This window comes from Metopolophium dirhodum, chromosome 7 (assembly GCF_019925205.1).
Source record: "Metopolophium dirhodum isolate CAU chromosome 7, ASM1992520v1, whole genome shotgun sequence".
Classification (NCBI taxonomy): domain Eukaryota; kingdom Metazoa; phylum Arthropoda; class Insecta; order Hemiptera; family Aphididae; genus Metopolophium; species Metopolophium dirhodum.
In genome coordinates, this window is record NC_083566.1 from 24101510 (window position 1) to 24127342 (window position 25833).

Below are 25833 nucleotides of genomic sequence, written 5' to 3' on the forward strand. Positions count from 1 at the left end.
AACTGTTTGTAATGAGTAAATGAATTATGAGTTGACACTTGGCTGTTGTTTTTGTTATTATTAAAATATAAAAGATATATTATAAAAATTGTGTTTTAGAATGTATAGTAATAATTATATTTTTAGGTTCTTTGCCTATGCAGTTTGTTGGTCAATCACCTAACCAAGTCCAAGAATCTAATTTTGTGAGTGACCTCAGACTAGTGCAATTAGAAAAACAGCTGAATATAGAATTAAAGGTAAATTTTAGAAGCAAAACATTAAATTTAATTATTTGTGCAATTAACATTTGTATTTTCTTCAGGTCAAACAAGGAGCTGAAAATATGATTCAAAGTTTAAGTAATGGCCATTCACGAGATAAAAAGTTATTAGCTGACGCCCAACAAATGTTATCAGACTCTAAATTGAAAATTGAATACCTAAGAATGGCTATTTTGAAAGGAAAGCAGACTAAACAGCAAAAAGAAGAAATGAAATCTAATAGTGAAAACAAACATGGTTAGAAAAATTATAATTATCTTAAGAGTGGTACTTATTTTTTAGGAAATTGTGTACATTAAGAGGTATTATAGTTAGTGTTTTTCAGATCAACATAAATTAAATTGTTAAAACTAGAAATTTCAAATAAATTTGTAAAAACATTTATAAAAAAAAAATTAATATCTTATTGGGAAGACAGATTAACACTGGGAGCGCTGTCGATGCCTATCATACTGATGGTTATATAGTCGATAGGCGGGTCCCCCCTACTTGGAGTCTGGATATTGTATGTATTTTCCCGACATTTCGCCTACATTTTGCTTTAAGTAAAGTGTATTTGAATGCATTTGATAATATCAGTAGAAATTGTACTTACCAACATATAGTTAGCTATAAAAGCGTATAAAGTTTTGATAAAGGAAATAATTTATTATAAAAAGTAAAATAACCAATACAAAACTATATCTATAAATCCTGAATCTGAAGGTACAAATTGTTTCCACCAGAAACATTTTATTAATCTGCTTCCCCAATAGTACAAAATAATTTTTAGTTATTTAATTCTGTCCAATAATAGGTTCTGATATGTTTGAGAGGACTCATTTTAAAAGAATTGTGTAACTTGCTTTGCTTTTTAGTAGATGTCATATTGTGTACTTCTATGGATATATTAAATTTGAATTTAATCAGAAATCATTGTTTATTTTGATGAATTTTGTCAAAATTTAATCTTCAAACAATTATAAAACAATAATGTGTTCATATATTTTTAATATTTTTAAATTGCTATAAGCTTAACTTGATGATCCTTCTATTACATTTCAAACTTTTTAACAGCATTTTTTTTACACTGTTTAATGAAGAAAATCTAAAAAAATTAAATAATAGTTATAAATAAGCTTAATAATTTGAAAATTGTTTTGTGTATAGCAAAATATAATTTAAGTAATAGTGAAATATTTCAATTTCTTATGATTATTTAATTATAACAAAACAACAAGAATTGTTTGTGTATATATTGTTATTATATGTTTGATATCAATATTTGTCAACATTTTAACTTCAAAAACTTATAAAAAATTAATGTGAATGCGCTAAACTTTTTTTTCAAATATTAGTAAGAAAAACTTGAGTTATTACCTATTACTAATTTTATAACCATTTTTTATCACTTTGATGTTAAAATAAAAAAATTGTATTATTGGCAAATTCTCTGATGAATCTTATAAAAATTTACTTGGAATTTTTACTTTTGACCTCCTGAAAGACCAACCTTACTCTGTTTACCGAGAGAATGTGGTTGTGCCCAAATCGAAATGTGTCGTACCTTGCCGCAACCACCAAAATCCCTACTCCTCGGCTCCAGTCATATGTGTGTAGTATAAACATTCTCTCAATGAACTGGGTATAAAAAATTTGTTACCTGAGATCATCTTCAAAAATGAAGATCACAGAAATTTTTTTCTACTATACTACGAAGTGAACACACCAAAAACAACAACAGATAATTATAAAACCAATACTCCACTCAGAATTTAAAATGTAAAAATATTCAGAATTATTTCATTTAACAGTTATCCAATTTATTTAAGAAAAAGAGTAAAAAATATACATAATATACCAACTTAGAAATTTTACTTATGATTGTATGCCTTTATTAAGAAAAAAAATCTTTATGCATTTAAAACCGATTTATTATTGATCACTATTCACTATATGAGTATGTGCACCAACTTGATGACTGTATTTAATGTACAATCTTTAATTTTTTTTATGGTATTTTGATTTTAGAGAAGTCTGAGTCACATTTAGAAACCCCATTGGAAGAACGTGTTGCAGAGCTAAGGCATAGATTAAGAATTGAAGCAGCGGTTGTAGAAGGAGCCAAAAATGTTATTAGAACATTGCAAAGTTCCAAAATTGCAGAAAAAAAAGCTCTTCAAGAAGTAAGCATTTTATAGTTATATATAAATCTTCAATATGTAGAAAAACAAATTATACAGTTAAATGAAGGGTTAAATGAGTTACAAAAGAAATTAAATAATTTATAGTTAATACTATTACAACTGATATACCTTCATATATGTAATTTCTATTTTAAAATATTTAAATTTTACTAAAACTAGATTCATTTAGAAGAGGTCTCACATCCTCATATGTTACAAACATACAACGTTTTGTGTAAATCAGTTCTAGTATTGTGTAGTAACTATTAATAATACAGTGAATTGATCTATTTTTTATACACATTATTAACTTTTATGAGCATTTAAATTTTTACAATTCAACAAATTTTCAAGAACTCTCTTAATAATCATATCTTAAAAATCCAGGAGAAAACAAAAATAATGTTCTTACTTTTCTGTTTGAAAATAAAAGTTAATTCACTCTAATATTAAAGTTACCCATACTATATTAATCAAAGTGCTGAAAATAAATTTAAGGCAGATTTAAGATAAATTAAAGATAATGTTTTTTAGCATTATAGGACAAAATATAACAATCATTTTTTATCTTGTTAGGTACAAATAAGGATAACTTAGTTACATAATAATATGTTGTAGGTACTGATTTAGTACCTTAACCACTTAAGAGGATGTCAGCGCACTGTTTGTTTTCTCTCTCTGACCTACACACAAGATAGACAAAACACATTTATGCAGAATCATTTTTTTTCGTGTTTTTGAGTAATCTTAGAGTAAAATCACCCATTGCAAAAACGATAGAGAATAATTTTTATGTGGGTATGACATTGATTTGCCTAAATATTGTCTCAAAAACAATTTAAAAACCATTTAATTACAATTTTTTTTTATTTTGAAAATAGAATACAAAATTAAATAATAATAAAATATGAAACCAATACCTGTCATACCCTCAAATGTATTATCCTCTATAGTTTTTGTAATATGTGATTTTACTCTAATATATTTCCAAAACCATAAAAAACGATTTTAGACAGAAGCGTTTTATCTATATTATGTGTGGGTCTGAGAGGGAAATCAAATATTGCGCTGACATCCTCATAACATATTATTTGGGATTTGAATTATGTTTCCTCTTAACTTTGTTCTGTGATCAGATTTCTAATGTTTGTCTTACTTAAAATATATGTAACTTACAAATACCAATATAATTCTTTATTAATTTGCATAGCAGCATGAAGTCACCATTAAAAAAGTAGGTCAGCGCATTTCGGTGGTGGATGTTTGTCCATCGCCCCTTCGGGCCTCGGACAGGATAGTGTAATTTTACTGTATTCTATTTGAATGCAATGATTGCATTCGATAAAAATCAATTCTGAGCGGACAAGGGAATCTTTTTTATTTAATTTTATTCGTTTCTATGATGATAAACAAAGCGTTTTAAGAACAGCTTAAGAACGATTTATATAAATAGGTAATTTATATAATTATAATTATAATTTATAAAAAAATATAAACTAAAAGAAAAAGCTCATAAGTCGCTCAAATGTTTTGAAAATTTTACCATGTCTAGGTAAGGCTAATATAAGTAAACAACCCAAATTTCAAGTTTTTACAAATGTTTTTAACCAAATTACAACAAAAAACTCCCAAAATTAAAATGTCTATAAATAGCTCAAAAATGGCCAAAATTTTCCGAACTTTAAACCATAAGGAACAAAATCCAAAATACAACAAAAAATATCTCTTGTCATTTTTCATTTGAAGCAATATTTCTGGTAGAAAACGTCCGTAATTATTTAATATTATAAAATCGTGAAATTGTACGTTTTTCTCCTTTAACCGCTTTTATTTCGAGTAGCGTTTCGAAAATCGAAAAATGACCTCTTTAAAGTACCAGCTCAAGAACATTACCTTTCAGAAAAAATGCTATACTTGATACTTTTGAGCAAGTTTAGAAGGAGAAAAAGTTTTTACAGAATAAAAAAGAAAAAGAATTAACATCATTGTAAAACCATTACATTCCTCTCTCCGCTCAGAATCTAAAATTATGCCTGATTTCTGGGTTTTGAACAAATTCTTTCCCGATTATAACTATTTATCAATAGATTATAATCACTTAGATAAGTAGTATTATTGAAAGTAGTCAATGTGTATTTTCGAATAAATATTAATAGTGTATTATCTTAACATGACTAAAGAATTATGTTGGATATATAATTATATTTAATTGTTGATACAATCTAATAGCATTTATAATATTATGGTCTATGTGGGTTTGCTTACCAAATAAATACCAAAAAAAAAAAAACAGATAAATATTTATTTCTGTTTAATCTTTATAATTGTTTAATGAGCTACACAATATTATATACAAAAATATAATATGTTTTAAGTATTTAATAGAAACTAATAACATGACTTATTGGATAAATAATTATGTTAGGGCCGTTCTTACAATGTTTGGTTAAGAGGACACTACGCAGACATTTGTTGTCTCGGTCTTACAAGTGCGTAACATAGCTAATTTTATGCTCAGCAGATCACATTTTAGCTCTATTAGTTTAAAAATAAGTGTGAATTGACCTCTTATAAAATTTTAAGGCAAGATTATTATGTAGAATATCTCATGCTTTTTATTATATTTTAATTTGAAAACGAGTTGTGGATATTTTAAAATTTTAAATTGCTTATACACCTTAAAATATTCATAACTCGCTTTAAAATTAAAATATAATAAAAAGCTTATGAGATTTAGTTAATAATCATCTTACTTTTAAATTTTATATGAGGTCAATTCACTCTAGTTTTTAAGCTAACACAGCTAAACGTGATCTTTTGAGTGTAAAATTTGGTATGTTACCCACTTGTAATACTGAGACAACAAATGTCTGTGCAGCGTCCTCTTAAGTGTCTGATAACGCTAACTGGCAGAATTTCTTTTGTGTTACTGATAGAAATCTGCCGGTTAGTCTTAACTGACACATAACTGGACATTGTAAGAACAGCCCTTAGTATAATAAATAAATAGATGAGGTTAGTGTTTGATTTTTGTATGAATTGCAATTTTTTTTTAAACCTGTAAGATTGTCAAACAAAATATTTTTGGTATTATTTAATTATGCATCAACTATACATCACAAGATAAATTTATAAATAATTAAAACTGTATAAATGTAAGATACATTTTATTTTATGAAGTGTTGTTACTTATTAGTTATTAATATTGATAAACAAATATAAAAATCATTTTTATATTTTTATCTAGATTGATAAATCTCCATACTAAATATATTATAACTTATAATTATTTCATTAATATCCATGATTGTTTAGTATGTTTTTAATGATTTAATATAAATATTTTTTTATAATAATTTAAAATCATAAAATGTACTTAAATGTATCTAAATATATTTCCTGGATTAAAATTTTTGGCTGTAAAAAAGAATCTAAAATACAACCTTGGTTACTTTTCAGTTTAATATGTAATTACTTCTATTCGTTTATTTGGATTAAATCCAACATTTTTACATTATTTTTTTTTGTCATCTTAAAATTTAATAAATTACATAATGCAAAAGATTTTATAAAATAGTACAATTTATTTATGTTTGAATTATAATAAATAATAAATTAGAGACATTTTCTAAACAATGTCAATATTTCTGATTGGCCAGCTTCGCCACCAATGGAATACGATCTATGTCTGGTACTGTAATACCTGCGACAGTTAAAACATGAACAATCTGGATTCTTTGATGGCCCAATGTGATGATCTTGTTTTACAGGTGATCTCATAGGTCCAAACTTTGATGCCATTTTAGCAACTTGAGTCATAACAATTGTAGAATTTGATGGCTTTCTATACATGGGTGATTGTGAACAGTCACTAAAGCTGCCCATATCGTCGTTTGTATTTTTTACTTTAGACCATGGGCGTCTTGCTAGAATTTGATTTTTTTGAGAACCAATGCTATTGAAACTCCAGGCAGTCTCTGAACATTCGTCATCTGAACTACTACTTGTCGTGTCATCATAGTTTTTTGATTGGTATTTTTTTTGTATATTTTCGGATTCAAAACTATTTAAACTACTGTTTTCTAAAGTAGTTGAATCCATAAATGAAGATAAACCACAACTAGATGACTCGTAAAAAGAAGAATTGGATATTGTATTTGTAGAACTTATTGCTGACAAACAAGGACTTCTTTGTAAAATACTTTTATTTGACATTATTGATTGACTTCGGCTCTTATGAGATTTTTTTGATATCTTTTTGCATTTAATTTTGACATCTGATAAATCAAGTAATGTGTCTGTAGATTTAGATGTTAAAGTATTATCTGAATCTGAAGATTCTGTGCAGTAAACATCAATATGCACAGTCCTGGCATGATGTTTTTTATGTTTATCTAATTCAAATTTACGATTTTTTATAAAGATGTTGGTGTTTTCCTTAAACAAAAAAAAAGCTTATCAATGATGCATATTATTATTAGTTAACAACTAAAATACCTTTGTTAAGACAGTTGAAGTAGAAGGGGATGTCTGACTAGATACATCCACAGTTTCTAGATGTTTTTTCGGCGGAACATTGGTACAAAAATGTGCTGTAAAACTTTGTGCTCTTCTAGCTGACATGGGACTTCTTATACCACAACATACTTCACATTGAGGTGCTATATTAAAAGTACAATCACATGCTGATCCACGAGATGAACTGCCAAGACCAGAATCTGTCCTTTGAGGTGGCTGGGCAGTAAATACAATATTTCCTCGTTGAAATCCGTAACATGGTTGCTGGGACAATGGTAGATTATTATTGGGTTGTTGTGTTAATTTTAAATGCGCGTGAATAGACCAATCATGCATTAAACTAGAATTATTATCGTTAATTTTTTTTTCCATTTCATAAGTCACTATTAAATTTGTAATATAAGAATATTATAAGTGTACATTCGAAAGCTGTGTTGTAGACAATACTGGCCACTTAGATGAGTCAAAAGTATCCTAATTCTCAGTTGAGAGCTGTAGTTTTGGCATAGCATCAAACATACTGTCCAAAGCATGCTGCTGTTGTTGAAGAGAGGGAACAAGTATTGCTTTCCAAAGGTCATAAATATGACAAATTCACCCACATACTGCATTCCATACCAAAACACAATTCAAAATAAATTAATAATATCAATAACTGTACACCTGATGGTAATTTATCTATATATTGATGTGAAATGTTTGTTGATAGTAAATATCAAAAAATAATATGAGTAGGGTCTTCTGAAAATCTAAATTAATATAAAGTATCTTAAAGAATGTTTCAGTTTGTTATGCAGCTTGGTGAAAATTAATTAAAATATATATTTAATATGTACGTATATTCTATATTTTGAAATTATTATAAAATATATATGACATTTGTAATCAAAATTAAATAAATGGTCTTAGTAGTATATCCAGAAGAGTAATGGCTTTAAGCCAAATGAAGTGTGCTAAAAAGATGCAGTTTCTATTTCCAGATAGTATAATGTAACAACTTGACAAAACATACTATTTTTTTTGGTACATTATAAATATTATGATTTAATTAATTAGTTCAGTATCAAGGATTAATATATTGCGGTGTATTATGCATAAATAAATAGCTTATAGACTATTTCCAGTTTTTTTAGAATGAAAAAAAAATGAAGGAAAGTACCTATGCATTAATATGTTAATGATTTTACTAAATTAACTTAATAAAACATAAAACTATTGCTTACTCTATAATAGTTAATATTATATAGTTAAAAGTTTTATATGTATAGCTTCCATTACCAAGATAATTAGCATATTCTTCACTTTTACATTTTATGTATTTGTATTTAATGGGTTACATTATATTTAGTTGCGCATGGTTGTGTAATTTAAAAACTTAAATATTTTTGAAATGTGGGATTTGACTTTCCACGGTACCTATGGTATTCCACGGTTGGTTTAGTGGTATTTTTTATGAGATTCAGTAGGTTAGATCTGCAGTGCACTACAGTATAGTGTTTTGTTGTTACTAAATATGCCGCTTGTGATGCACATTGTGTTGCGACTCCTTGGTAAAAAGTTTTGACATAAGGGGAGGAGGCGTGTATGACCTATTCGTGATCTACTATTGACATCTAGATTTATGACAAATATTAAAAATACAAACAATTTGTTGTTAATTAAATTAAGCAAAATACTAGTTTTAGATTTTAAGCAGAGCGATAAATGCATTGATTTTACAATGATATGGGGTTTTTTTTTTTTGTGCGTGTGTACACGATAAGTAGTCGAAATAATGCTTCGATTTTCAACTTCAGTATCTTGTTTGATGGGAAAGTAAATCAAGTTGGTGCAATGAGGAGGTCAAAATTTAAAATTCCCAGTAGTTTAAGAAACAGAAAAAAAAATTAAGGAAAAACAGGAATTTTTGTGTAAAATTGGTTTTGACAATATCGATTTAAGTTTGTGGTGTAACTCTAAAATAAATGATATTTTCACAGAATGTTATATTAGCATTTTGTATACATGATAACATTTTCAAAATATGTTGACTTGTTTTGAGCTGTTAACGGACATTTTCATTTTCCAATATATTGTTACAATAGCGGTTGATAAATATTAAAAATACATAGGTACAATATTTTTTTATAAGCACTTAAAGTTTAATTTTTTGAAAACATTTATCAGATTCAAAATTTAAAAACGATTTTGTAGTTAAAAATTTATAAAATGTTCAAATTTTATAGTTAAGGATTAAAAATGTAAAACACAGTTCCATATAAATAGGTAAATAAATTACTTTAATCACAATAATATCATCAAATATATTTAGCAATATCATACTGGTACACTGGTTGTCTTTGCTCAGAATCGTTTTAAAATAAAAGTTTGTTCTATTTTACATTGGATAGTGTTTATTTATAAAATTCATGGTACCTATATATTATTATTAAATTTGTATGTGTTTGGTATATAGTTAAGTAATTTAATCAAGGGGGAAAATTAATCATTTAAAATAAAAATTGTTTGTGTTAGTAATTTTCCATATTCATAAAATATATAACTGCAAAGGAATAAGGACAAAATAAAACAACTTTAATCGTGCTTCACTCAGAATTGTTATTTAAGATTTAATGATATTTTATCATTACATTTCAATTCAATATATCATTCAAAATATCTATATTAGTACCTTTTATTAATAAGTATAATTTAAAGAATTAATAAATTATTTTAATGATTTATTTTATAAAAAGTATTATTTTCATTTTTAAATAGGCACAAGCCAATCTTTCAGAATCTAGTTGTAAATTGGATCTTTTGCGACAGTCGCTTGAACACCGTCGCCAAGAGCTTCCAGCTAATTCAACAACAGCTATCCAATTAGTACGAGAATTACAAAACGCTCAAGCTGCTAGTCCAACTCCAAATCATGCTTATGTTAGTTTACAGCCATTCCTGAAAACAGAAAGAAATGTCATACCAGAAAAAGCTACTGTATCTAGGTGTGCTGCGGTCACTGGTAAACTTGAAGTTAGGTTGGTATCTTAATTCAGTTTCTAAATAGTAACATATTACTTATTATAAAATGTTCATAGGTTAATGGGGTGTCAGGATTTGCTTGAAGAAGTTCCAGGTAGATCAAGACGAGAAAAAGACAATCCTGGAGATTTAAGATCTTTTGTAAAAGGGGTAACGGGGCGTAGTTCTAGTAAATCATACAATATTAAAGACGAAATTAGTAGTAAGTTATAAAACAATGATATATATTTAATTTAGCAATTAATTAATTTTCAAATTTGTAGATGAAATCATGGCTGTTATTAAACTAGATAATCAAACAGTTGGTCAAACTAGCTGGCGACCATGTTCTCAACAAGCATGGGACCAAAGGTGATCTTTAATAATTTTATATAGAGTATTTTTCCTAAATTAATTAATAACTTTAAGATTGGGAAAACATTTTTTCAATGTATACTTTAAAATATTTATTAAATTGGTAGTTCAATTACATATAATATAATATTGATTAAAAGTAGGTATTCAAAATCTTAGAACATTGAAAATAGTTTTATTATATTTCTATTTACTAATAGTTATTAACTATTGAATATAAAAATAACTATCTGAAGACTAGAAAATTTTGTCTTATGGATTTAAAGTGTAATTTCTTCAAAAATACAAATTCAATATTATGGATTTTAATTGGTAATAGATTTTCAATTGACTTGGATAAATCTCGAGAGCTTGAGATTGGTGTATATTGGAGAGATTGGCGATCATTGTGTGCCATTAAATTTCTTCGATTAGAAGAATTTATTGATGATATTCGACATGGTATGGCTTTACAATTGGAACCACAAGGACTTCTTTTTGCAGAGGTAATTTGCATATATTTAGTTATTATAGTATTTTTAATGGTTTTGTTTTATTACAGTTAACATTTATTATTATCTTATAAATAATAAATTGAATAGGAAGTGTGAAAGTAATTAAGTTATTTAAAAAAAATACAACATGTTATTATAACTCATGCCGGTTAAAAATTTACCACGGTCAAAATTAAGATGTACCTTGGGTATGTTTTTACCCCATGCGAGTAAAAGTGACAAACCATACGAGTGGTCACGAGTTATCTTTTATGACACCCACCCCTTATTGTGGTGATTGCTGTATGGATTTATTATTTTGAAAACAATTATTGATAAACCACTGGCCTAGGGGCTTGACAAATTTTCTGACAACAACTATACTTTTAAACTTTAATTATAACCACACCTGTAGTTATTATATATTTATCTATATATGACTAATCATACATTTAAATGCTTTATCCAAAGTCAAAACTAATATATTTTGTTTAATGACCAAATTGATGGAACTGGGAATTTATGACAGAACAATACACAATTTTTATCTGTGTATTCAATATTCAGCGGCAATTCTGTATATTTTATCAACATAATCATTCAAAATATAACACTTACCTTTACTTGTTAGTCCTGATGGACAAATCATTTTGATTTTTGGATTTATTATGATGCCTATTATAATTTATAATCTAAGTTATATTATAATCTCGCTAATAAATCTATTCTTTGGTTTTTAAAAATTAAAAATCATAAAAATTCAATAAAATACAGATGATGTTCTTACATTTATATTTGATAATAAGTTAATTAATTCCAATATTTAAGCTTAAAACACAAAATTGGAACTGTTAACCGTACATTTTGGTATGTTATGTGTTAACAAGATGGAAATAATACACGCGGGTTCAGCATTTTATTAATATTGTTTTATGTTATTTTGTTATCATATTTGATTAATTGTTCTGATTTCTGATTTCTAAAAATGTATTTAATAATTTATATATATTTAGATCAAATTTTTAAATCCTATGATATCACGTCAACCTCGTTTACGAAGACAACGCAAAATATTTAAACAGCAAGCTAAAAACTTCCCTAGAGCCAATCAAATGAACATCAATATAGCTGCTTGGAGTAGACTTCTTAAAAGATCTTCACCTTCAATCCAAAATTCACCATTAGTTCCTGTACAGCAACACTCAAGATCACATTCACACTCTGACAGCTCTACAGGTTTATAATTAATTAATAATTTTTATTGCATAAGTAACTGATTTAAATGTAATTACCTAACCTAATGTAACCATTAGATGGAGGTGATACAAGACTCGAAGAAAAATGTACACCTGGTGAAACACCTGAACCAATTAACACTTGTGGATTGGCTGGCGCACGTCCATTAGGTTTAGGGGTTGCAGTTCTACCACCGCTGCCACCTACTATCACTGAACAGCGAAATCTATCTACGGGGTCTCCCACATTCCTACCTTCAACAGTTATAGCAGCAAATAAGAGAACACCAGCTGTACCAACCGTGCCACCTCCAAGGCCACCACGACAATTAGATCAAGAGGTGAGTATTACATTCTTGCTTAAAATGCAATTTTAAAAATGTTAGCTATGAAGCTTTTTGAACATCAATGCACCAGGGGGGTAACTTGTATGATATGTATAGCTGCAGAATGCGTTGAAGGAATTTGACTTTTTACATGACGACGAGCAACAGACATTACCACCAGTTCATAGGAGACATATAATGACAATGTCTGTGAGCATAGAAAGTGTTGGAAGTTCAACTTTGGGAACACCGCAGCCGTCTCCTCTTGTAGAGTTTCCCCAGGACGAGGTACATACTCTTCCTACACCACTGTGCTAGGCTTATCTAACACGTGTGCGCCTAACTGGTATATCATCCATTTCTAACTGTTCTTGTGCATGAGTGATTTGGAGTAGACTTTTTTTTACATTAGATAGTAGATACTATATCAAATGAATAAAACTACTAATATTTCTAGTTAAATCATAATGTATATTTTTAAAATTTTTCTCATTCAGCTAAACATTAGTATGAAAATAACTTGACTGTATAAAAAGTATAAATATATAATTTTTAAAGATAAAAAAATCTTTTAAATTATAGCCTATTAATTGCTTTTATTTAAAAGTTAGTATAAGAATTTTGAGTTTTAGATAAATATTTATAATTAAATAAATAATACAATATGTTAAATTACTTGAAGATACAAATCAATAAATTTAAAACAACAAAAAACTTATATAATATTACTTATTATATTATATTAGTTAGATAACAATTAGTAATTATTATTTTTTCAAAAATATTTTTTAACTATTTCAATGTAATTTTGTTTACAGTAAGCTTAAATATTTAGTAATTCATCAATTTTTTTTCTTATTATTTAAATTCCAAAAGTTCCTTGTTTAGAGTATACTTTTAACAATATATGAAGTTAATTCTTATCAAAATATTTTGCTAACCTTATTCTTCATGAATTAATGAATTATAGTTATTATAGTGGTCGCCACTTATAATAATCACAGTTAATGTTATCAATCGTATATTGTTATCAAAAAGTGTATGTACGTGCATAATTTAATTTTTGTATAGTAATATCAGTCACTTTATGTTGTCTATTTTGTCAGGTACCAAAGTGTTTGCTTTAAGTGGCGACCACAGTATATATTTATTATATAGATATAATCATTATTTTTTTTCTACTGCACACCACATATTAATTACAACTATTCGTATACAGATCATATTTTTCTTTAGTTACTCTGCTTTAATGAATTAAAGATTTAATGCAGTTAATAAAATAGCTTTTAAAACTAATTTAGGCAGTTAATATTAATAATAAATAACTAATAGTAAAGTAGAAGGGATGTGTATTTTCAATACTAGATTTATTTTTTTATGATAGATAAATTATAGACCTATATTGCTTATTTTTTTATAATTTAATGATTGAGCCCTATACACAACATAATAATTAATTACTAATATGGTTATATATTTTAGAAGTATTTAGTTTAAATAGTATTTCACACATTTTAATATTTTATAGTGTAAAATATCTAAGGTTATTACAATAGGTTAGGTTAGGTTTACTAAGCATACTTCTTTCTATTTTATTCTATTTTATAATTGAATCTCTATTAACTCTTTCATAGAATTTTAAGTAAAACATAGTTTACATCATAATCTTTAATTTTTTTTTTTTTGTGGAAATTTAGTAGGTACCTGTTATAAATATTTCAATTATTGGTACTTTTTTTTAAAATCACCAACATTGAGTGTAGTAAATTAAATGATTTATCTTACATAAAATGTATCTTTCATTTTGGTATTGTTACATATATGTTGCAACCACTTAAAGAAATTGTTCTTCTCCCTTCTTCTTCGCTAAATGAATGTTTGTGTTCTTCATGAAAAGTATTCATATTGTGAAAAATACACTTTTTACATGATATGAATGTCATAAAATTTTATTGTATAAAACTACCATTCATTTTGTGAAATGGACAATAATTATCATTGATATTGTGTAAAAAGTGAGATGTTATTCACAATATTGATACTTTTCATTAAGTGGATGAAACATATTATACATTTTTAATTTTTGAACATGTAAAAATAGTCCAGCTATTTTTAACTTACTATATTTACTATCAATCATTTCACCTTTGTGTACATTGTAACACACAAATATTAATTATTATTATTATACCTATATCCTGTTTTTGAACCAAGGAAATGAAAAATTAATAATAAATATTTGTTACTATGGTATTTTAACATGTAGCTTAAGTTCTGAAATGCTATAAAAAATATTAACATTAATATTAGGATATTTAATACAAAATTGAAGATGCTTTAAATTTTGATTATGCTATTAGTTTGATTGATGTAATTTATTTACTTGATGTTAGGTATTAGTATTAAAGAGCAGTGGTCTCAAACTCAAATTACCAACAGGCCATACATTTTTACCTTATACGTCAAAGTGTTTGTGGGGTAAAAACACCTTTTTTTAAACATGTATTTCTTTTACTCATCTTAATATTAAATCCAAAATAAACCAAATAAATTAAGACAAAATTTATTTCTTCTATTGATTATAATTATTTTAATATAACCATTTAATACTAGGTATTACAAAGATGTACGTAATGATTTTTTGTTTAATAACTATTTTTTTAATTAAAAAAAAATCAATATGTACATCTTTGTAATACCTAGTATTAAATACAGTTATATTATAATAATTATAATCAATAGACGAAATCAATGTTGTCTTCATTTATTTGGTTTATTGTGGGCCAGACTGAAAGGGTTTACGGGCCACATATTTGAGACCACTCGTATAGGGTATTACCTTAACACCATAATTCATCATTAATAACATGCATATTTTTTATTATTTTTTTTTTTAAACCAAGCATTATCTTATCTCCATGTATTATATGATTTATATATTTTACACTTGAAGATGTACATATACAAAAAGGTCTATGATTATGCTTTGTTTTTAAAAACTACCCTAACATGTATTAAATGTATCGATTGATTCATTAATTAAAATATGTTTTTGATTATTGTAGTCGCCACTATTTAGTCATCCTGTTTCTCGTGTACTTGATTACCGGGAAAATGAACCAAAAGCATATCATCTTACAACATCTAATAATGTGCAACCCGCGGAATCTAATAAAATCACACTATCTAGTGCTTTCAAATTTTCTCAAATGTCTATGGATGATTTTAGACTGCTTAGTGTATTGGGCAGAGGCCACTTTGGAAAGGTAAATTTCATTTCTGAAAAAATATAAGTAATAACACTCAATATTATTATTTGATATTTACATTTAATTATTTATCTTATTTCCCAATCTTTAGGTAATTTTGTGTCAACATAAAAAGTCTAGTGAATATTTTGCCATAAAAGCACTGAAAAAAGGTGATATAATTGCCCGTGATGAAGTTGAGTCACTGTTGTCCGAAAAAAGAATATTTGAAGTTGCAAACGATATTCGACATCCATTCCTTGTAAATTTATTTGCTTGCTTCCAAACTGATGTAAGACTACCAAAACATTATTTTATTATATATAACAGGGATGGGCAACTCAAAGCTACTATAGGGCCAATTTTGAATGTGCGAAAATGTAGTAGGCCAGAGAACATAGAAAGAAAATAAAAAACCTAATGTTAACTATACCCTTATAAATAATATAATATTATTTACATTTAATAGTTCAATACTAGATAAGAATTTATATCTACGATGTACGATAAACATTATATCGATTTTGGTAATTTTATAAATATAATAAAATAAAATACATAGAAATCTTAACATTTTATATTTTTACAAGCTAAATTGAAATGTAGCACAGGCCAGTGAAAAATGGTACGCGGGCCGCCAGTTGCCCACTCCTGATATATAATGTTAATTTCTAAAAACCTCTTTTCAATTATATTTCCAATATATTTTTCACAGGCTCATGTCTGTTTTGTAATGGAGTATGCTGCTGGTGGTGATTTGATGATGCATATACACGCCGATGTGTTTACAGAACCGAGGGCGGTGTTTTATGCTGCCTGTGTTGTTTTAGGATTACAGTATTTACACGAAAATAGTATAATTTATCGGTTAGTATGATGACATTTTCATTATTTTTAAAACGCTAATAATGTGGTGTACTTTCATATTTTAGTGACTTGAAATTGGATAACTTATTATTGGATACTGATGGGTATGTAAAAATAGCTGATTTTGGATTGTGCAAAGAAGGTATGGGATATGGGGATCGAACTGGAACATTTTGCGGAACACCCGAGTTTTTAGCTCCGGAAGTTCTCACTGAAACGTCATATACACGTAGTGTTGATTGGTGGGGTCTTGGAGTTCTTATATTTGAAATGCTTGTTGGAGAGGTAAATATTATAATATAAAATCAATAGTATTATCCTTACAAATAATATTATATTTCCACCCATAGTCACCATTCCCAGGTGATGATGAAGAAGAAGTATTTGATTCTATTGTGAATGATGAAGTTAGGTATCCCAGGTTCTTGTCATTGGAAGCAATTGCAATTATGCGAAGAGTATGTTATTTCACTTGTATAATATTAATAAGAATTAATTGATTAATATAGCAATTTTTTGATCTAGCTTTTACGCAAAAATCCGGAACGAAGATTAGGATCGAGTGAAAGAGATGCAGAAGATGTGAAAAAACAAGCATTCTTTAGACAAGTTGTTTGGGATGATTTGTTACACAGAAAAGTTAAACCACCATTTGTACCTACAGTTGTAAGTATATTTTACTGTTTAACTGCATATTTGTTTTGCAAGGTCTAACAAATTTTTTTTTTAGAATTCTGTTGAAGATGTAAGTAACTTTGATGAAGAATTTACTTCTGAAAAACCACAACTAACACCACCCAAAGATCCAAGACTGTTAAATGATGATGAACAACAGTTATTTAAAGATTTTACATATACAGCTGACTGGTTTTAACAGGGTATATAAAATTAAATTTAAAAAAAAAAGATTTTTCATGTTTAATTTATGTTTGTATTATAATCGATCAAATTGTAATAGCTAAAGCTAGCTAATCATATAGTTTAGATGCAATTTTAATTATTATTATTTATTATGTATTTGTTCGTTAATTTTTCTTTTGCGGACATTTTTCCAAAATGATTGTGATTTATATTTTAAGTTGGAAAACTTGACACAACAGAGCTGCTCAGATAAAATTTCTTTCACAAATAGTTACCACACAAATCTTTTAAATAGAAAAGTCTAAACATTGATTCATTGAAAAATTCCCTCAATAATGAATAGAAAAACAATTTGATGACTAATTTTTAACTACCACTATTTAGAATGTAAGATATTTAGTTGTTGTAAAATTTTAAAACTGTTTTTTATAAATTTAGTGTTAAAGTTTATATAGAAATAACTTTATAATTTTGTGTAAAATAAATGCATTAAATTTGTGTATAAACATAGAAAAAAAAGTAACTTTTATATATTTAACATGTTTAATATGGAAATGTGAAATGATTATTATTGGCATGTTTTAAATAGCAAACTATAAAAACTTATTTTATTGGCTAGCTGGTATGTTCGTAGATATTTTTATTTACTATGCCACATATTTGTCTTATGTTAAAAATTATTGTTTTATTTAGCTCAAATTATTATTGACAATAATATGCTCACTTAGTATCTTATGATTAGTATATTATTTTTGTTGTTCATAAAGTTGATTTAAAATTGTTAAGGCTTTAAATATTACAATATTATATTTTAAAAGAAATCATACTATTATGTAATGGACAAAATATAATCATGATTATGTATATTATATTATATATTATATTGGATATCACTTTTTATAATAATAAGTTTTTGTTTGCATTCATTCTTTTAACTCTTCTATGCTTCTCACTACTCTTTGGTGCATTCCTTAATTTGTGCAATCAAAGAATATTATTTTATGACAGTTAAAAAAAAAAAAAATTAACACATGGCTAAATTATTAATTTGAAATCAAATGTGTGATTGTCAACTAAGTCCTATACAATTATTGTTACACTGACGCTTGTAACTATATTTTTAATAACCTAAAATATTTTTTTAATTTTTATTGTATTTGTTATTTACATATTAAATGAACTTATTCAATATAAGAGAAAAAGAACATTGTTACATACAGCCCATTAGGTATAGTTACAATTTTTTATCTACATCAATTTGTTTGAAAAAATTAAAAATATTGGCGATGTGATGGTTGAGGAGATGACATGAAGTTGAGAATTTGGGGCAGTTGATAATAATTATGCTTCAATTGTAAGGGAAGGTTTTCATATATTTCACGATCGACTGGGCTCCTTAGTAATCAAATAGGAATGCGTAAGATGGGAGTGGCCTTTTCTAGCTATATTAATTATTATTTATTTGTTTTTTCTTAGATGAGTTGTCTGAATAAGCTCATTTTAAAACGGTTTTTTTTGTCATTCCTCAGTTAGTTGTTGTTTGGAATGGAATCCCAGTGGTTTTGCCATGTGATAAAAATTTGTTTTTGAGGTTCGTTTATCAGGTATTTGGTAGGGATCCTGTTTACGGAGTTGGTAGTTGTGGAAGTAACTGCTTCATACGCCATTGAATCAGAATTCTCGTTCCCTGGAATTCCTACGGCTACGTGGGATGGGACCCACATAAAATTGATTTTGTTTTTCGATGAGGAGATAAGTTCTTTTGTGAGTTGGTAAGTTCGTTCTGCGGGTGTTGGTCTTAAAGTGATATTAGGGCAATCAGATAATGATTCATGAGTCATGAGTAAATGTATTGTCTGGTGGGACTGTAAATTGTACTGCCATGATATACATATATATAGATTTCCGCTGTGCATATGCTGGGTGATTGGTGAAAGAAGTTTGAAGGTTCTGACTGAGTGACCGTCTTCGGTCTACTATTGAAATTTAAAATACATCACGATCTTGCACACTAGCGTATATTAGCGTTACGGTCTTAAAAACAGCTGATTGCTAAATTCATGTTGATGGTCGTCGGATATTTTAACCGTAGTCATGGCCCATACGAAATGGCGTTGTAGGTACCCAAAATAATATAAAAATGTAAATAAGTTCATAACATCTCCTAACTTTATATTATATCGAGTACCTATCGCCTATTTACCTGTTAAAATTATATTTTTTTTTATAAAGATTGATAGCTAGGTTCTTGATAAATAGATTAAAATAATTTCGTGATACAAACTAGGCGAGACTGAGAGCGGTACAGATTTGAATGAAATTTACATTATAATTTTGTATTTGATAATTAGAATCTGTAGTCTAGAGAGTTGTGAATACTATTTGACTCATAACAACCTCATATATTAAATAACAAATTTAATTTCTAATTATGAAATTCAGGCAGTTCAGCATATTTTTATTCAAATGTATCCCACATGATTTAACATAGATTTGAATGTTGAACATAATAAATATTAAATTAAATTAAATTGAACTTTTCTTTATTTTAATCATAAAAATAACTCAATATAGGTACTTTAATAACAATTTTTACAATAATTTGATTTAAAAGTTTTCTTGACAACTTTTTTTAGATCTATTGATTTTACAATGATGTGTGTTCTTTATCTGTAATCACCTTTTAGGACAGTAAAAAAGCTTAGATTTTCTTTATCAGTATATTTTATGATAGGAAAGTGAATCTAGTTGGTTCCCAGATGTTTTCAAAGGCGCCGTAAACAAAAAGGAAATTAAGGAAAAACGGGAATTTTTACGCAAAATTGATTTTTGACTAAATCGATTTTGGTTTTTAGTGTAACGCCGTGTCTTACAAAAATCCCGCAAGTCCGACGATTTCTATTCTGATATTGCTGTTTCGTCGCAATACGATGCGACCGATGCGACGAAGTACAAACTGTTTGTACTAAACAGCGTAACTGCTTCGATTTCCTATTTTCAACTTCAGTATCTTGTTGGTGCATTCGGGAGGTCAAAATTTAAAACTCCCATTAGTTTTTAAAAACGCCGGGAAAAACAAAAAAAAAAATAAAGGAAAACGGGAATTTTTACCCAAAATTGGTTTTAGGTTTTGGTATAACTATATAAAACAAAATATTTAATTTACAAATGACCGTAGATACATGACAGCATTTTGACTGAATGCTTATATTAGCATTTTCTATACACCATAACATTTTCAAAATATTTTGACTTATTTTGAGCTGCAGTGTATGGACATTTCAGTTTCCATTTTTTTTAGTTTTTTATTCTATAAATATCAATACAATTTTATTTGTTCGGTAAAAAGTTTGAAAATTTGATAGAAGGCTCCAGACTCCTAATTTATTGTTTTAAAGACAGATGAAAAATATTAAAAATACAATCACAATTTTTTTTATAAGCATTTAAAGTTCAAATATTGACAAAATACGTAAAATTCACAAAAATGTGCATATTATTTTGAGTGAAATTCCTGCTCATCGTATATATTAATCATTAGTTTCGATACAATGATTGTTTGCTATCAATACGCTAAATTAAATTGTTTGCTATCTGCAACGCGTTCTTCAAGTACAACATCCAAGGGTGGTCTTTCATTTGCATCATAGTAGAGAATTTGCATCAATAATACTAAAATCTGTAAATTACAATAATATATAAATATATTGTAATCAAGTGAGTTATTAATTTAGTAATTATTACCTACATATAAAGTGTTCCTGACTTATCACCTAAACTTAGTGCTAGTACAATTTTTAAAGATAAAATTAATTTTTCTAGTATAATTGAACAAAGGATAACAATATTTTTTATCTTCGTAGATACAAATAACTAAATAAGGAAAACTTTGTTAATAATAGGTAGTACGACTAGTACCTTACCTACTTAATAGTTAATAGTAAGGGGCGATTGTATATTATTCCCTCGAATGTGATATTGATTTGTAAAGTTGTAATCTAAGTCTACTTCCGTACTACCTGCACGCTGAAGGGTATAGGTATAATCTGGTATATGTACCTGAATTCTCCCAACAGGCATGGCCTGTTTCCGCCAAAAAAAAGGTTCCATGATTTACGAATAGCTCTTTTCCGCCAAAAACAAAAAAGTATGATTCCTGCAAAAATTTTTTTTGTTAAAAGACGTTTCCGCCAATTTTAATTTGGGAACCATGTACAAATGACACGATCATGTTACACTAAGATAGGAAAATATTCTAATCATTATATAATATCTTTATAGCTCGTAGCTACTATAATAAATTATTGTAGTTTAATAAATAACTTTTGAAACTATTCTTAAAATATACTATATAGGTGGTATGTAAGTATACGTATATATGTAGTACAATTGTTATAAGAAAACCGATATTCAATCAGTTAACGGTTCCTTTTTTTTTAAGCGATTACGGATTAATCGGTAACCTATGACCTGTAATATTCAATATAGAACCGGTATTAGGTTACCGCTAACAACAGTCAACAAGCAACATGACCGATTAAAAACCGTTGACGGGTACCTATAAACATTTTTTTGGATACCGCTAAAGTGGTACCCGACAAATTCAATAAAGGTTTCAAGCCGCGGACTAAAATCTAGCATTTATCAATTAAAAAACTTGTGTTCTACCGGTATTCGTACTTTCGCCGTAACACAGCTAGGGAGTTATAGGTATAACCATATATAGGTTTGGGTTCCTATATCTGTATAGGAAACGTAATCACGTTATGAGAAGGTACTTACAACGTTTGGAAACAATATGGTTTAAAATTCCGAAAGGTATTTTTTGAATTGTATATACAAATTATTACTAATCGATTATCATAATATAGGTACTTACTGACATCGTTAATTTTACATCAAAATTGAAAAATGCAAAGGCTACTGTTTAATTTGGTTCATACATCGGGTACAACACGATTGCGAACGTTTTACCTTTTTTATAACACGATTGCGAACGAATGACGCTTATCAGAGAATTTGGTGTTTTAGCTGGAAAACGAACGATTGTGAACGTTTTTATAGACCACGTTGCCAAGTTTACAAAATATTTTTTTTAAATAAAAACTATTGATATTAATTACACAATGAAAACAACAACTACGTTACAAACTAAAATAAAATAAAATATAATTTAATGATAAATATTAATAATACTATTAGAAAATCTACGTGTTAATGTTACGTTAAAAGCTGAAAAATAAATAAAATAATACATACAAAATAATGGTTTTTAAAAATTGTTTTCTACATTTTTGCTTTTTTTAAATTTTTTCCCTGGTAGGAATTTTCAGTTTTTCTTAAATATAAAATTAGATCCTTGTGTATTTTATAATCATTATAATTTTGTAATGTTAATTCAATTTTAGATTTATCTTTTTTGGCCATAGGATTATATACGTTGTTTTCAATTGAATTTATTATTGTCAAAGTTCGAGCTTGTGTTTCTTTTAAAACTGATATCACGACGTGTGTTGGAGGATGGGGGCTATAAAACTGACCATTGTAGTCCTATGAAAGCTCTCTGGGCCATTGGTAGTTCTACAAAATTGGTAGTATTAAAAACTTAAAGATCTTGTATTTACTGGTAAAATTTAGATGGGAAGGAACAAGAATTCAAGTTAAATTTTTTTTAAATCATACCTTGGATTTACTGAAGGTTTTGTGCCCAAAGATATGGTGGAAATAATGCATCAGGTGCAATATATGTCGATACTAAATAGTCTGTAAATACATGACCTTCTTCAAGGCTGGGGCATTCGGCTATTAATGGTGAAAACGCATCTTCAATTTCGTCACTAGGTAAAAACGGTAAGCCGAAAAATAATTTTAGCCACTGACCTAATTCATAGTTATTATTTTTATATGCATTTCTCAAATTTGAAGCTCCATTAATCTGTAGATATTTTATTTTATTAAAAAAATGCTTCAATGTCGCAAAAAGTATTAATTTAGAGATAAGATTATATTTTAAATATTACCTTTCTCCACCAAGATTGGCCTAAATGAAAACGGCATGTTACAATCATCACGTTCGGAAATACTTTTTTTGCAGCTTCATGAGCTCCAGATTCAAAATCCAAATGAAATTTTTGAACATCGAAAGTTGAAGTAAAAAATGTTTGACATAGTTCCAAAAAATATTTCTACATATTCAAATAAGTTTCTTTTGTTTTATTTGCAAAAAAATAATATACAATATAGGCACATAAAAATCATTTGTGTAAGAATGTATGGAATAAAGTTGTAAAAAAAATTTTGGTGCGTAATCAAATGTACCATCTCCAAAAAACTCATTTTGTGTTGTCATAAATTTTAAATTTTCTTTTGTAGTTATACTAACAAATTCATCAGTTTCCGGAACAAAAACAAATTGATCTCCATTAAAACAACAAAAATCATTTTCCACCAGTTTAAGTTGAGACATTGCTTCGTTGAATGATGTGGGAAAAACGGGATACATTTTACGTCGCTTATCGTACATCGCTTTACGCACAGATATTGTATATCGCTGTATCCAGTGGCGGCGCAAACTTTTTCGACAGTGAGGCAAGAAAATGTTAGTTGCAGCACACACGATGACCCACCTTTTTATTTTGCACGGAGCCGTGGCCCGTGGGGGCTACGCCCCCCACACCCCCTATTATAATTCTATATCAAATTAGCCTTTCTAAAAATTCATGTTACGGGTACTACAATAAAAAACTTTTATAAATTATATAAATACTGCTTTCCATCACGTTCTGTAGGTTTAAAAAAGTTTGAAATGGAACTTGAAGCACTTCTTTTAACAGACTTTTTTATTTTGCAAGATTCCTTATGTCGAATCCAGTTGGTATTGTTCATTAAATCACGATTTTTTCCACAACTGGGACACAGTGAATTCATGTTTCAATAGTTATAGTGATTTAAGGGATGTGTTAACAAATTAACGTAATAGGTAAATAAAATAATAATTATAAAAAAAAGGCGGATAAGTGGATGTCGCTTTGCTGTACAGTAGGTTACAAGTGAGTCACTGTAATGGATGGTGTTAAATTTGAATTCAATGATATAATAATATCATTGTATAAGAAAAACGATTCTGAGCGAAAACGGTCAGTCAGCCTATGATATTACCAAGTATATTTGATGATATTGTAAATAAAGTAATTTATATATAACCTATTAACGTGGAGCCTTGTTTTAAATTTTCAATCCTTAGCCATAAAAGTTAAACATTTTATAAATTTTTAACCACAAAATAATTAATAAATTATAAATTTGATAAATGTTGTCAAAATTTGAACTTTAAATGCTTATAAAAAAAAATTGTGCCTATGTATTTTTAATATTTTTCAACTGCTATTAAAACGATATATCAGGAGTCTAATATTAAATTTTCACGCTTTTTTACCCAACAAATAAAAATTTATTGATATTTATAGAAAAAAAAACTAAAAAAATTGAAAACTGACAATGTCCGTAAACAGCTCAAAAAGAGTCAAAATATTTTCAACATTTTATGGTGTATAGAAAATGCTAATATAAACATTCAGTGAAATTTTCAAGTATCTACAGTCATTCGTTTTTTAATTACAATAAAATAAGAAAATTGTTACATGAGAAATCGAGTAAATATCAAATGTTGTAAAAATATAAATTTCAGACGCTCATAAAAATTTAATTTAAGTTTCTTCTAGACATTTTTTTTTTGATAAAGGTAGACAAACCTATGAGTAATCTTATATTACATTTTCAAATCTTAGATTTAAAAAGAAAAATTTTTATGAATTCTCATCAAAATAATTTGCTATTTTTCGTGATTTTTCCATATTTTGTCAAAATTTGAACTTTAAATGCTTATAATTAAAAACTGTGACTAAGGATTTTTAATTTTTTTCATCTGCCTTTGAAACAATAACCTAGGAGCATTCTATTAAATTTTCAAGCTTTTTTAATCAACAGATAAAATTTTATTGATATTTATAGAAAAAAAAACTAAAAAAATTGAAAACTGACAATGGCCGTAAACAGCTCAAAAAGAGTCAAAATATTTTGTAAATTTTATGGTGTATAGAAAATGCTAATATAAACATTCAGTCAAAATTTCATGTCCCTACGGTCATTTGTTTTAGAGTTACGCCAAAAACCAAAATCGATTTTCTCGAAAACAGATTTTGCGTAAAAATTCCCGTTTTTCCTTAATTTTTCTTTTGTTTTTCACGTCGCTTGTGAAAACTACTGGGAAATTTTTACTTTTGACCCCCCAAAGTACCAACTAGATTCACTTTCCTATCAGAAAAGTTACTATTGAAGAAAATCCAAGCACTTTTACTGTCCTAAAAGGTGATGACAGACACAAAAATAAAAAAAAAATAAAAAAAAAATAAAAAAATAAAAAAAAAAATAAAAAAACACATCATTGTAGAATCAATACATTCATCGCTTCGCTCAGAATCTAAAATCGAACTTCTTACGATT

General features: G+C 27.4%; 2 protein-coding genes, 1 long non-coding RNA gene and 1 pseudogene across 4 annotated transcripts in view; 1 reads left to right on the plus strand and 3 right to left on the minus strand.

Annotated features, from left to right (window-relative positions):
- The window catches only part of LOC132948503 (serine/threonine-protein kinase N), a 29858-nt gene extending 11618 nt beyond the window's left edge, over nt 1-18240 (plus strand). Inside the window, exons 3-19 of one of the 2 annotated variants that reach the window (XM_061018998.1) lie at nt 127-239; nt 305-500; nt 2274-2428; nt 9704-9963; nt 10024-10169; nt 10231-10318; nt 10641-10806; nt 11808-12030; nt 12108-12370; nt 12473-12643; nt 15421-15621; nt 15716-15895; nt 16319-16470; nt 16536-16755; nt 16821-16928; nt 16996-17136; nt 17201-18240. In XM_061018998.1, coding sequence (XP_060874981.1) covers nt 127-239; nt 305-500; nt 2274-2428; nt 9704-9963; nt 10024-10169; nt 10231-10318; nt 10641-10806; nt 11808-12030; nt 12108-12370; nt 12473-12643; nt 15421-15621; nt 15716-15895; nt 16319-16470; nt 16536-16755; nt 16821-16928; nt 16996-17136; nt 17201-17344 — 2927 coding nt within the window. In that variant the 3' untranslated portion in view covers nt 17345-18240. The remainder of the gene's footprint in view (nt 1-126; nt 240-304; nt 501-2273; nt 2429-9703; nt 9964-10023; nt 10170-10230; nt 10319-10640; nt 10807-11807; nt 12031-12107; nt 12371-12472; nt 12644-15420; nt 15622-15715; nt 15896-16318; nt 16471-16535; nt 16756-16820; nt 16929-16995; nt 17137-17200) is intronic. The other variant, XM_061019000.1, reaches the window with a different exon arrangement.
- LOC132949526 (uncharacterized) lies at nt 4743-7390 on the minus strand. Its single transcript, XM_061020468.1, has 2 exons — nt 6926-7390; nt 4743-6865 (listed from the first exon to the last, which is right to left on the minus strand). Exons 1-2 carry the CDS (start codon nt 7316-7318, stop codon nt 6044-6046), a joined length of 1215 nt encoding a protein of 404 aa, XP_060876451.1. The 5' UTR covers nt 7319-7390; the 3' UTR covers nt 4743-6043.
- A 1617-nt stretch (nt 18241-19857) lies between the features above and the next one.
- LOC132948875 (uncharacterized) lies at nt 19858-22354 on the minus strand. Its single transcript, XR_009665052.1, has 3 exons — nt 22211-22354; nt 21391-21487; nt 19858-21010 (listed from the first exon to the last, which is right to left on the minus strand). It is a non-coding gene; the product is annotated as an uncharacterized LOC132948875 (long non-coding RNA).
- A 197-nt stretch (nt 22355-22551) lies between these two features.
- LOC132949130 (uncharacterized) lies at nt 22552-24258 on the minus strand (annotated as a pseudogene).
- Between the last annotated feature and the right edge of the window lie 1575 nt (nt 24259-25833).